The following is a 12,607-nucleotide window of genomic DNA, read 5'->3' as shown; positions in this document are numbered from 1 at the left end:
CCACTAGCATGGCTACAAACATTAAGTACACAAGCACAGAAAGAAGATGCAATGCTGCCATTATTAATGCCTGTGTCCATGTGAAAGTTGACAGGTGCATGAAGACCATCCATCCATCCATTATCTACACCCACTTATTCCTAACCAGGGTCACAGGGATCTGCTGGAGCCTATCCCAACTGTCTTTGGGTGAAAGGCAGGGGTACACCCTGGACAGGTCACCAGTCCATCACAGGGCCACACAAAAACAAACAACCTCACACACACACACACTCCTATGGGTGCATGAAGACTATTCACAGACCAATACCTCAAGTTGAACTGAAGGTATTCGCTTTTAACAGCCTTTTAAATTTTGTTAGCTATTTTAGGTCTAGGAGTCTGCAGAAAAATAGTGAAAATTCTTTACTAAAACTTTAAAAAATACTAACTTGGTCTGAGTAACTCATACACATGGAGAGAGAGCACCCGAGGATCCGAGTATTAGAAGACACACTGGGTGTAATAAACCAAAAAGAAATATTAGAACGTGAGAGAAACAAATGCATTTCTACACTGTTTAGAAATAATGTAAAAATGTTTCCAAGTTAGTCCAGTTGAAATCCATACACAGGGCAGAGAAAGGTGGACTGATTAGAACACAAATCTTTCCTCAGGTAATGATGAGTCTTTTGCTCTCTGCCAAATAAAAATACAAGCCACAAGGGACATTGTTTAGCTGACAGAGCTTAGTGATGGAATTTTTGATGAAACACTACAATTGACATCTTTATGAACTGATGTTATCCCACTGTACATTGCGTTTAAAATACCCAAACTATTTCCTGATTTTGGCTACACCACAAGAGTAAATTTTACCTGGTGATCCTGAGCTGCTGGGTTCGTTCCACCCAGTCAATATAAGTCTGTCTGCAGAGCTCTTGGTGAGAAATAGTGTATAGCACCAGGCTGAAAAGCTGTATTTCACTATTTTGTTTCACCTCGTGTCATACCTTCTTCTCTCTCCCCATGTTTTATATCTGTTTTTGCAATGTTATTATATAAAGCCAAAAATATCCTCAGAAAAATCTGTCAATTTGCATAAGTATCTAAAATTGCATTTATACATTTGCATATACATTACCACGTAATCAAAACACTTGTAGCTATTTGTTTGTATTTTGGTGTAACACTTCTTTGCACCTCTGCCAGCAAAAACTCTGAAGTAAAAGGTTTGTAATATATCATTTGTCATCCAGTATTTGCATGGAAATTTCCCACTACAAAGGAAATAAACTTTTATCTTAAAAGTATGAAGGGTGACGACATGAGAAATCCTTAAATATGTAAATCCAAGGCTATGAGAACTTCAAACCAATACTATTTTGCCCTATAATTTACTGTCACACTGGCAAGAAGCAGTGAAAGGGGAATGATTGTGAATGTGGACAGAATTGTGCCAGAACCAGCAGTATTTTCCACAAATCAGGGCACATTTTGTGGTTTGGCTGGCAGGATCACAATAATTGAAAATACAGATTTGGATCTAACCATACAAACAAACATTTTATACATCTCCACTGTCAGTTTCCCATTGGCTCGACAGTTTGCAGCTTTGGGCATAAGAGCGGTGTCACAGATTCCAGGCTCTGAACACAACTTTAACTGTGAGGTTCTTTGAGAAACTGCTGAAATCCCAGCAGTGGAAAGACTTCAGATGTACAAAATTGCTAACTGTGTGAACTGGAACCAGGATAATATTGGAAAAAGTAGTAAATGATCTTACTTTAATTTTTAAAAAATGCATTTAAATCTCTCATAAAATTGCATTTTGATCAAATCAAGAAATATACATTTTCTGATTCACAGTACTGTGTAATTGTTAGAATTCCCACACAACAAGATGCAGACACTGCAGACACAATACGGAGGCATCCCAAAGTGAGTGAGCACACAGCAAAGGAGTTACCACATGTCTGCTGGTCTTGGATCAGTTTGTCCAGAGAAGAAATTATGACAATTTGGATCAAAATCCTGTTTCTGGTGATGATGACTGGCAGGGGGTAACTGATGATAGCCATGACCTTGGTCTAACCATTCAGCTGACTTCTCAGGACTTGCCTTACTCTCTGTTTATATTTGGCTGTTGCTACTCTTCTTGCGGCCTCTTTATGGTTCCCATTTGCCTGTGGGATTCCAAGGTATAAAATATTTATGATTAAAATCAAGAAATGTATAATGAAGACTATACATATAGAGTTAAATTTAAAGGAATTGTGTATACCAATGTTAATTAGTTTGAATTTATTTTTTTTTAAAAAAGTATGTTCTGTACTTATAAAGTTGTTGTTCTTGTACTTGTCCTCTCCATGACAATGAAACAATATAAAAGTGCTCAAAAAGCCTTTAATAACTCTACAGATTACAAAATATATACAGTGGGTACGGAAAGTATTCAGACCCCTTTAAATTTTTCACTCTTTGTGTCATTGCAGCCATTTGCCAAAATAAAAAAAGTTCATTTTATTTCTCATTAATGTACACTCAGCACCCCATCTTGACAGAAAAAAACAGAAATGTAGAAATTTTTGCAAATTTATTAAAAAAGAAAAACTGAAATATCACATGGTCATAAGTATTCAGACCCTTTGCAGTGACACTCATATTTAACTCACATGCTGTCCATTTCTTCTGATCCTCCTTGAGATGGTTCTGCTCCTTCATTGGAGTCCAGCTGTGTTTAATTAAACTGATTGGACTTGATTAGGAAAGGCACACACCTGTCTATATAAGACCTTACAGCTCACAGTGCATGTCAGAGCAAATGAGAATCATGAGGTCGAAGGAACTGCCCAAGGAGCTCAGAGACAGAATTGTGGTAAGGCACAGATCTGGCCAAGGTTACAAAAGAATTTCTGCAGCACTCAAGGTTCCTAAGAGCACAGTGGCTTCCATAATCCTCAAATGGAAAAAGTTTGGGACGACCAGAACTCTTCCTAGACCTGGCCGTCCAGCCAAACTGAGCAATCGTGGGAGAAGAGCCTTGGTGAGAGAGGTAAAGAAGAACCCAAAGATGACTGTGGCTGAGCTCCAGAGATGCAGTAGGGAGATGGGAGAAAGTTCCACAAAGTCAACTATCACTGCAGCCCTCCACCAGTCGGGGCTTTATGGCAGAGTGGCCCGACGGAAGCCTCTCCTCAGTGCAAGACACATGAAAGCCTGCATAGAGTTTGCCAAAAAACACATGAAGGACTCCCAGACTATGAGAAATAAGATTGTCTTGTCGGATGAGACCAAGATTGAACTTTTTGGCATTAATTCTAAGCGGTATGTGTGGAGAAAACCAGGCACTGCTCATCACCTGCCCAATACAATCCCTACAGTGAAACATGGTGGTGGGAGCATCATGTTGTGGGGGTGTTTTTCTGCTGCAGGGACAGGACGACTGGTTGCAATTGAAGGAAAGATGAATGCGGCCAAGTACAGAGATATCCTGGAAGAAAACCTCTTCCAGAGTGCTCAGGACCTCAGACTGGGCCGAAGGTTCACCTTTCAACAGGACAATGACCCTAAGCACACAGCTAAAATAACAAAGGAGTGGCTTCGGAACAACTCTGTGACCGTTCTTGACTGGCCCAGCCAGAGCCCTGACCTAAACCCAATTGAGCATCTCTGGAGAGACCTGAAAATGGCTGTCCACCAACGTTCACCATCCAACCTGACAGAACTGGAGAGGATCTGCAAGGAAGAATGGCAGAGGATCCCCAAATCCAGGTGTGAAACACTTGTTGCATCATTCCCAAGAAGACTCATGGCTGTACTAGCTCAAAAGGGTGCTTCTACTCAATACTGAGCACAGGGTCTGAATACTTATGACCATGTGATATTTCAGTTTTTCTTTTTTAATAAATTTGCAAAAATTTCTACATTTCTGTTTTTTTTTCTGTCAAGATGGGGTGCTGAGTGTACATTAATGAGAAATAAAATGAACTTTTTTGATTTTGGCAAATGGCTGCAATGACACAAAGAGTGAAAAATTTAAAGGGGTCTGAATACTTTCTGTACCCACTGTATGTGTATATATATTGAAAGAAAATATATACTGGATGACCAGTAACTTTCTACTTTTCTAAAATTATAGCTACTTTAGATGGCACAGCCCTGGCCTCCTGCACTATTGTGAAAAACCTTGGAGTTATTTTTGACCAGGATATGTCCTTTAACTCACACATAAAACAAATCTCTAGAACTGCCTTCTTTCACTTGCACAACATTGTCAAAATTAGAAACATCCTGTCTCAAAATGATGCAGAAAACCTAGTCCATGCATTTATTACCTCAGGGCTACATTACTGTAACTCATTACTATCTGGATGTCCCAGTATCTCCATAAAAAGCCTCCAGTTAATCCAAAATGCCGCAGCCAGAGTCCTGACAGGAACTAGCAAGAGAGATCATATTTCTCCTATATTAGCTTCTCTTCCCTGGCTCCCTGTAAAATCCAGAATAGAATTTAAAATCCTTCTTCTCACATACAAATCCCTTCATGATCAAGCTCCTTCATACCTTAAAGATCTCATAGTACCATATTATCCCAATAGAGCACTTCACTCTCAGAGTGCAGGTCTACTTGTGGTTCCCAGAGTTTCCAAAAGTAGAATGGGAGGCAGAGCCTTTAGCTATCAAGCTCCTTCCTGTGGAACCAGCTCCCATTCTGGGTTCAGGAGACAGACATTCTCTGTACTTTTAAGGCTAGACTTAAAACCTTCCTTTTTGACAAAGCTTATAGTTAAGGTTGGTTCAGGTGACCTTGAACCACCAACCTGCAGTGTTTATTTGTTGTTTATTGTTGCTGTTCTTTTCTCTCTCCTCTATCCACTCACCCCAACCAGTTGAGGCAGATGGCCCAAACTGAGCCTGGTTCTGCTGGAGGTTTTTTCTTCCATTAAAGGGAGTTTTTCCTCTCCAGTGTCGCCAACTGCTTGCTCATAAGGGATTTGTTGGGTTTTTCATTTTATGATTGTATTCTGATTTGGCGCTATACAAATAAAATTGAATTGAATAGAAAACATACTAATTTGCTTTTGCTGTCTATATTATAGAATAACTGTTAGATGCAAAAAAAGTATTATCGTTTTAATACTAACTGGTTTAAGACAATTACTTTTTAGTTCTTCATTAAGGACCCTTATTTTGAAGGGGAGCATTCCATGGCTCGGCCCGGAAGTACCTGCTGCGTTTTCCTGTCATGCCTCTTGCAACTTGGTCGGTGAACCTGATCAAATATCCTTCATGTATTTATTGTTTATGTAACACCGTTGCTCTCTGAAAGATATTTCTCGGTAACTTAAGTCACGTGTGTAATGTGTGTTAACATGGTGAATGCGGAGGAAATCGCCAAGTTGTGCTACGAGCGTTTCAAGCAGCTTCCGCGGAGAGGGAAGCCCGAGCCGGGCAGAGAGTGGACCCTGCTGGCCGCTGTGGTCAAAACCCGCCAGTGCGCAAACTCCGACACAGGTGGGACTGCGGAATGAACTACAATTACAAATACACATTTCTGCTTCTGTTTATGCTAGTTGGGCCTTATAACTAGACAGAATTAGCCTTTTTCCAAAACTTTATTCATTGTAATTATTATCGTCTCTCGTTCATCATATCTGACCATATCTCATTAATACAGCATGGAAACCTTAGCTAACGGTTCTGTACACTGGCAAACTAGTTTTAGGAAATATACCAGCGTTATGCTTGTAAACGTCAGCTCAGAGTTTTGACACTGGCAGCTAAATGCAGCATGTGATGGGTTTCTTTCTCTTTCACAGCTGAGAAAGAAGTCGTTTCTCTGGGAACTGGGACCAAATGTATTGGACGGGCATGTATGAGTCCCAGAGGTGTGTGGCCTTGACCTTGTTAACACAATAAATGTTTCGGTCTTTCTATATGTGTTGTTCATTTTTAGCAGATCAACAAAACTGACTTGCCAACACACTATAAACATTTTCATTGCTTTCTTGCGGATTGATTTTATGTGTATTTATGTGAAAGTGCTGTTTTTTCAGTTTCAGACCTTAGATCACAACCGCTGGTAAACCCTGACATCCACAGCACCCTGTAAACAACCTTTGGAGCAATCTGTTTGTTTTTCTTGATTCTGTCATCCATGCAGGTGATGTACTTAATGACAGCCATGCAGAAGTCATTGCCAGAAGAGGATGTATTAGGTGTGTATCTGTATTGAGTTTTTTGTGTGCCTGATAGGTTTGTGGCTGCAGACATTGGAGCATACACAAAACTGAGCATAGGCTGCTAGCATTTTGGATGTGTGTGTTTCAGGTACCTGATCCAGGAGTTGCACAGGGCTGTGAGTGGTGGGAACAGCTCTGTGTTTTGCCTGGGAGATCAGCCGGGGAAGTGGAGGCTTCAACCGGGAGTTTCTTTCGTCTTCTTCACCAGTCACACTCCTTGTGAGTCTATCAGTCTGCCTTCACAGAAGTTGTGTAAATGAGCATCAGCAACATATGTGAGATAAGCCACAGGTTTTAAATAAAGCTGTATGTTTTATGGTATATTTTTCTGTGTTGTAGTTGAGGTATGTTTATTTTTAAGTTATATGTTTCGTCTTATTCTTGTAACTTCTTCCCTTTGGCTAGGTGGTGACGCCTCCATCATCCCCATGACTCACAGCCAGTCTCAGCCCTGTCCTCCTGTTGTTTCTGTAAAGGACTCTGAAGAAACTGATGTTGGAGAAGATCTGAAAAGGAAAGCTGACGAACTAAGTGAGGGGCAAAACACTAAGCTGCCCCGTCTGGTGGAACAGAAGACCACAGAGATGAGACTAGAGGACAGAGGACACACAAAACTACCCTGCCTTTCTAATTTACCTAAAAGTGAAAAAACACCTATGGAAATTATCTCAAAAGCTTCAGTGCAGATGGAGTTAAAATCTAAAGGCTCTGCTGACAGTGATGGGCTGCACCTAGAGGTTTCAGACATTCACAGAACAGGGGCCAAGTGTGTCCCAGGTGGCCCAGCTGACCCTCTGCATGCTGGGGTGGGGTATCACAGCACCGGGGTGCTTCGAGTGAAGCCTGGGCGAGGAGAGCCGACTCTGTCTCTCTCTTGCAGTGACAAGCTGGCCCGCTGGGCAGTGCTGGGCTTCCAGGGTGCACTGCTGTCCCATTACCTACAGGAGGCACTCTACTTCAGCACTGTGGTGGTGGGGAAATGCCCGTACAGCAAAGAGGCCCTGCAGAGAGCTCTGGTCACAAGGTGAGGAATGACACAGGAGCAAATAGCCTTCTAATAAATGTTAAATATATTTGAGCTACACTCTTCTGATCACGTAAAACGAACAGTTTGAAGACCTATTGTGGACTCAGCTTTTAATCTCAGCTTTGGTCTCCACCAACTACATCTCTTCAGATAGTTGCTAACGTAGTCTGTGGTTCTGTGTTAAACAGGTAGACGTATTTGCCTGCTGCATCTCAAGACTTGACTCGAGACTCGAATCGAGACTAAAACCAAAGCAATTAACTAAATAAGGTTAAAAAACTCTGTAGAGCACAGGGGAACTGCAGTCAGATGACAGTTCTTCATGGATTTATCATTATAACCAACTTCTTTCATATTATACATAGTCCTTTGAACCGTTTTTTTTTTTTTATAAGAAAGCATGTCCTTTTAACTAATGTAAAGCTAAAAGTTTGTTGCTAATTGCAACAATGAGGACACGCCTTCTTAACTGTAGTCCTCCTGTCATCTTCAGGTGCTCCCATGTATCCCACCTCCCTGCTGGTTTCTCTGTGTCTGCACCAGTGCTGCTTCAGTCCAGCCTGGAATTCCCCTTTAGCCAAGCCCAGACTGAGCTCAGGCACCAGCCCAGGCACGGACGCATCTCCCCCTGTGGTGCAGGTATTGTCGTCTCATACCATTCTGCCCACACAAATGTAGTTGCTTCTAGTTTTTTTCTTTTTATTATGATTTTTTTTTTTACTTTTTTGATATCTCTTTTGAAGCATGTGACAGTTGCCTCTTTACGTTTGTTTATATCGTTATGACAGTATTGTAATACTCCCTTCATGCACATCTCTCTAACCCCCACAATAAGTAAAAAAGATTTGGATTAAAGTTCAGCCTTTTCCTGGTTAAATAAAGGAAAAACAATAGACAAGAAAGCATGTGAATTAAAAGTGGCATAAGCTCTATAGGCTATAACTGTGTTTGCCGATTGCTGAGGTCTGCGGAAAGACAAATCTTTTCTTACAGCACAACCACACGTCTTTAATAATCATGGCTGATTAGATCTGTGCTTACGTCACCAGACTGCATATATTTAAAGTCTTTTTCACAGCAGCAAACTACAGGTGTTACCAATAGCACAATGATGGCTCTGTTCTGTTTGCTGTTTTTATTTATTTTAACGTCAGTGTTACATCAGGTCCCACAACAGTTGTGAATTATAGAGAATAATACTGAGGAAAAACTTAAACACACAGTAACACATGCGATTTTTAGGAGCTCACTGAGTGTTTGAAGTTTTGTTTAGCTTCTCCAGTAATTACAATCAACCTGTACATACGTTTCAGCCATCAGTTGGTGCAATGTGAGTGAGCAGCCACTAGATGTCACCGCCAACGGCTACAAACATGGAGTCACCAAAAAGGCCTTAGGCACAGCAAAGTGCAGGTAAAGTTGGCCCACTCTGTCTTGTCAGAATACTTATAAGACTTTACTGTTTGGTGCATTTCATTTCTAAAGAAATAAAGTGATATTTCTGCATGTCTTCAGGTCTCTTCTGTGTAAACTGGAGCTTTTCCACTCCTTCCTCTCTCTGGTATCAGCCACTGACCCTTCAGCACTTCCTGACTCTCTCAGGTAACAAACAATAAGCTCTTTCATAATCTTACTGTGGTTTGAAACAGCCCCCAACTGAATCTGAACAACCTAAAACACTAATGACAACCCAACCAAATGATGATCTGGCTTTCATCAGCTTGGCCTTTTGGGTAAATCTAAAGCATGTCGAATCCACAGTGAGACAATCTACCCCCCACAGTCAACAAATGTTTTATATATCAGTCATCGCACATAATAAGGTTTTGTGTTATGGATAACCTCTGACACCTCTGTGCGCATATGTATGTGTGCTATGACTTTCTCTGTGTGTGTCTGAGCATATGACATTTAGTGCTCATATTTCCTCTATTAGTCTCCATCTGTTTGTCCAGGGTAGTTCACATGCTTTGTGTTTATGCATGCGTGTGTGTGTGTGTGTGTGTGTGTGTGTGTGTGTGTGTGTGTGTGTGTGTGTGCTACTGGCAGAGGATCCTGTCCAAAGGCAGAACAGACATCCCTTTGTTTGTCAGCATTTCTGCATATAACCTGATCCCAGCCCATTACAGCCATACACGTAGGCACACAACAAAACCCACACACTCATGCACCCTCATACATCTAGCTCTGATAAAGTGACAACATTGTCAGCAAAGACAATGCTGTGTCTGGTGAAAATAGACAACTTAGGTAACCGGGTAGTGCCTATTTGTCTGACGGGACATTAATGATTAAATAAAGCAGTCAGTCATTCAGATCCAGACTATCCACTTCACCCGAGCAAGATTTTGTTCTTGCTGCTGCTCCTCAAGTAACCTGATTGTGGGCTGGCTCATACAAATCTTCTAACAGCTAGCCCTTTTCCCAGAAGACAGTTGTAGCAGGTAAAGCACGAGTTACTATTAACATGAAGCTAAATAGACTTCAGCCATCGCTCGTTATTATTTACATGTCCTTTTTTTTTACATGAGGTATCACAAAATGTATTCTTCAATAAAATATATCTGCATCCAGCTATTACCACACATATGCAAAAGTAAAAATAAAATATGATAAATTAAAAGAAACAACCAGACAAAAGGTTGTATGTTAAAGTCACATAAAAATTCAAATATTTGTATTACTGATGGCTAATGAGGTAATTATAACTATTTTATATGTGGCTACTCAAACATCCTTCCAGGAGCCCTCTGCTGTCCAGCATAATGCAACCATTCAGAGAGCCATGCAGTTAGATCTTTTAAACTGGACTGCATTTGAAAACAAATATACTAGGAGAAAAAAAATAACCTAACATTTATGCTAAACCTCATACACTCTGGAGAAAATCCAGTATGATCTATTCAGATTTTTCAAATGTGTGTTTTTTTTTTTGTTTTGGTAACTAGTTCACTAATTACAGCAGGGAGATTTACATAAACAAATATTGTTTGTAAAAAAAAAATATTAGCAATAACTGGGTCCTCCCTCTTTTATATGTGTATGTTCAGGAAAACTGAGCTTCAGACCTATTGGGACTACAAGCAGGCATCCCAGTCGTACCAGCAGGCCTGGCAGCAGATACACAGCCAAGCCTTTCCTCTGTGGCCACGCAGTGACAGAGATCTCCTGCTCTTCCACTGAAATCCCAGTCTGCAGCTGAAATATCCCCATTACAAGTCTGAATAACTACAGTGGTCTACAAGTGTTTTTCTCTAAGAATATGACGCTTGTCAAGGGGGAAAAGTAAAACTCCCATTTCAAACAAAGGATGGTAGTAACACAAATACTTGTGAATAAAACATACTGAATCTTCATGATGTCGTATTATAAATGACAAACTTGGCTACTCTTATTTCTAAAGCGTTGATTTCCTAACACCTGGTGGGTCAGCTGGTCACTGAGGCTTGAGGTCTGAATAAGTATTGTTTGGCTATTTCTAAGACTCCATAGTCCACACAGCATGATGTCCTGCACTGTCATGCTGTTCACAGAGGTTGATGACCGCTCTTCATTGTCCTCTGATTATTTTCACAGTGTGTAACATGTGACTGCAGCTGCCTGGTGTTCAGGCTCTAAAAAGACATCAGGAGGTTTGTTGCAAAGTGGAAAATAGGTTTCCTCTACCTGTCTATGCAGTCTGGTCATATGGAATAAGGACAAATTTGTCTGTATTCAGCCTGTGACAACCCATAAATCTGATGAGGTGCTGTGTTTCCAGAATCTGTTCCAGTTCTATGGGACACACACTCAAATAGAGTAAGTTGAGCCTGCACATTTGAGGCTGAGGCTTTGGTGTTGAGCCCAGCAGCACCAAATTAATGTCAGGACTGAGGACCAGTTGTTCTTGCTTTAGCTGTTCAGCTCGACTAACACTGAAGAGCATGTTGCAAGTTATAACTAGGATGCTTCACATTGTCAATTCAACCCCGAGTTTTTGCCTGATAATGCTTCAGTGTTTTTATTCATTTGAATGCTTTGCACTATGTGAGAAAATGACATACCTGGGCTCTCACACAAAAACCAGTGCGTGAACTCAGATGTGCTGTATGATGTCTTCTGTGACTCATTTGGGAGCTTTCCAAATTCTAAATTTACAGCTCCACCAGCACTTTGTGATGATGTTCAGCATAGTATAGTTTAGTATAATGTTTACGATTGTGGCCACACTTAGTTTAGTCTTAGCATGCTAACATACACTAATTGCAGTAAAAACAATATACAATTGCCATTAGTTTTGCAGGGCATACAGTAAAACAAACAAGTGCCATAGCTTGGCACTAGAGTAAAAGTCAGAGGATCACAAAGTTCATAATGATTTCACATGGATCTCTGTACAAAATTTCATGTCCTCCCACCCAGTATTTGTGTGACCAAGTGGTAAAGGCTGACAGGCTGAGGCTGTTAACCAATGCTATTCAAAACAGATGTGCCTTGTCTTCTGTGGGTCTGCAGGGAGTTTTCAGAGGCGTCACAGAATAACCTTGATGATGTCATCTGCTTGTGCCTGAGGACTATACTTTCATAACAGTGGTAGGGTCACAAAGTTTGAAATCTGTGGACATTTAGCAGGTATAGCGGGTCCAAGAAAGAGATGCATCATGGGAATGTAGGATTCGTGTTTGTGGAACTCTATTCCTATAAAGGACTAACTAAAACAGTTTCCAGCATCTGATTGGCTGAACACACCTGATCCAGGCCTTAAGGCGCATGGCACCATGACATAAATATTGGCTATACAGTGGGTACGGAAAGTATTCAGACCCCTTTAAATTTTTCACTCTTTGTGTCATTGCAGCCATTTGCCAAAATCAAAAAAGTTCATTTTATTTCTCATTAATGTACACTCAGCACCCCATCTTGACAGAAAAAACCAGAAATGTGGAAATTTTTGCAAATTTATTAAAAAAGAAAAACTGAAATATCACATGGTCATAAGTATTCAGACCCTTTGCAGTGACACTCATATTTAACTCACATGCTGTCCATTTCTTCTGATCCTCCTTGAGATGGTTCTGCTCCTTCATTGGAGTCCAGCTGTGTTTAATTAAACTGATTGGACTTGATTAGGAAAGGCACACACCTGTCTATATAAGACCTTACAGCTCACAGTGCATGTCAGAGCAAATGAGAATCATGAGGTCGAAGGAACTGCCCAAGGAGCTCAGAGACAGAATTGTGGCAAGGCACAGATCTGGCTAAGGTTACAAAAGTATTTCTGCAGCACTCAAAGTTCCTAAGAGCACAGTGGCTTCCATAATCCTCAAATGGAAAAAGTTTGGGACGACCAGAACTCTTCCTAGACCTGGCCGTCCAG

The 12,607-nt window shown here is 40.8% G+C and overlaps 1 protein-coding gene across 1 annotated transcript; it reads left to right on the top strand.

The window, feature by feature from the left end:
• The first annotated feature begins 5,207 nt into the window (after positions 1–5,207).
• adat1 (adenosine deaminase tRNA specific 1) lies at positions 5,208–10,562 on the top strand. Its single transcript, XM_026311492.1, has 9 exons — positions 5,208–5,496; positions 5,802–5,870; positions 6,146–6,200; positions 6,313–6,443; positions 6,630–7,248; positions 7,745–7,890; positions 8,565–8,664; positions 8,767–8,853; positions 10,302–10,562. Exons 1-9 carry the CDS (start codon positions 5,343–5,345, stop codon positions 10,432–10,434), a joined length of 1,494 nt encoding a protein of 497 aa, XP_026167277.1. The 5' UTR covers positions 5,208–5,342; the 3' UTR covers positions 10,435–10,562.
• Positions 10,563–12,607: the final 2,045 nt, after the last annotated feature.

The sequence above is a fragment of the Mastacembelus armatus genome, chromosome 6 (assembly GCF_900324485.2).
Source record: "Mastacembelus armatus chromosome 6, fMasArm1.2, whole genome shotgun sequence".
NCBI classification, from domain to species: domain Eukaryota; kingdom Metazoa; phylum Chordata; class Actinopteri; order Synbranchiformes; family Mastacembelidae; genus Mastacembelus; species Mastacembelus armatus.
Note: the sequence above shows the minus strand (reverse complement) of the source record. Positions and strands in the feature narration are given on the sequence as shown.

Excerpts from the sequence above, each read along its gene's own strand:
- adat1 (XM_026311492.1), top strand. The coding sequence starts at position 5,343 with ATGTGTGTTAACATGGTGAATGCGGAGGAAATCGCCAAGTTGTGCTAC. Across the intron at positions 7,891-8,564 it reads CATCTCCCCCTGTGGTGCAG|CCATCAGTTGGTGCAATGTG; the intron begins GTATTGTCGTCT and ends CATACGTTTCAG. Across the intron at positions 8,854-10,301 it reads GCACTTCCTGACTCTCTCAG|GAAAACTGAGCTTCAGACCT; the intron begins GTAACAAACAAT and ends GTGTATGTTCAG.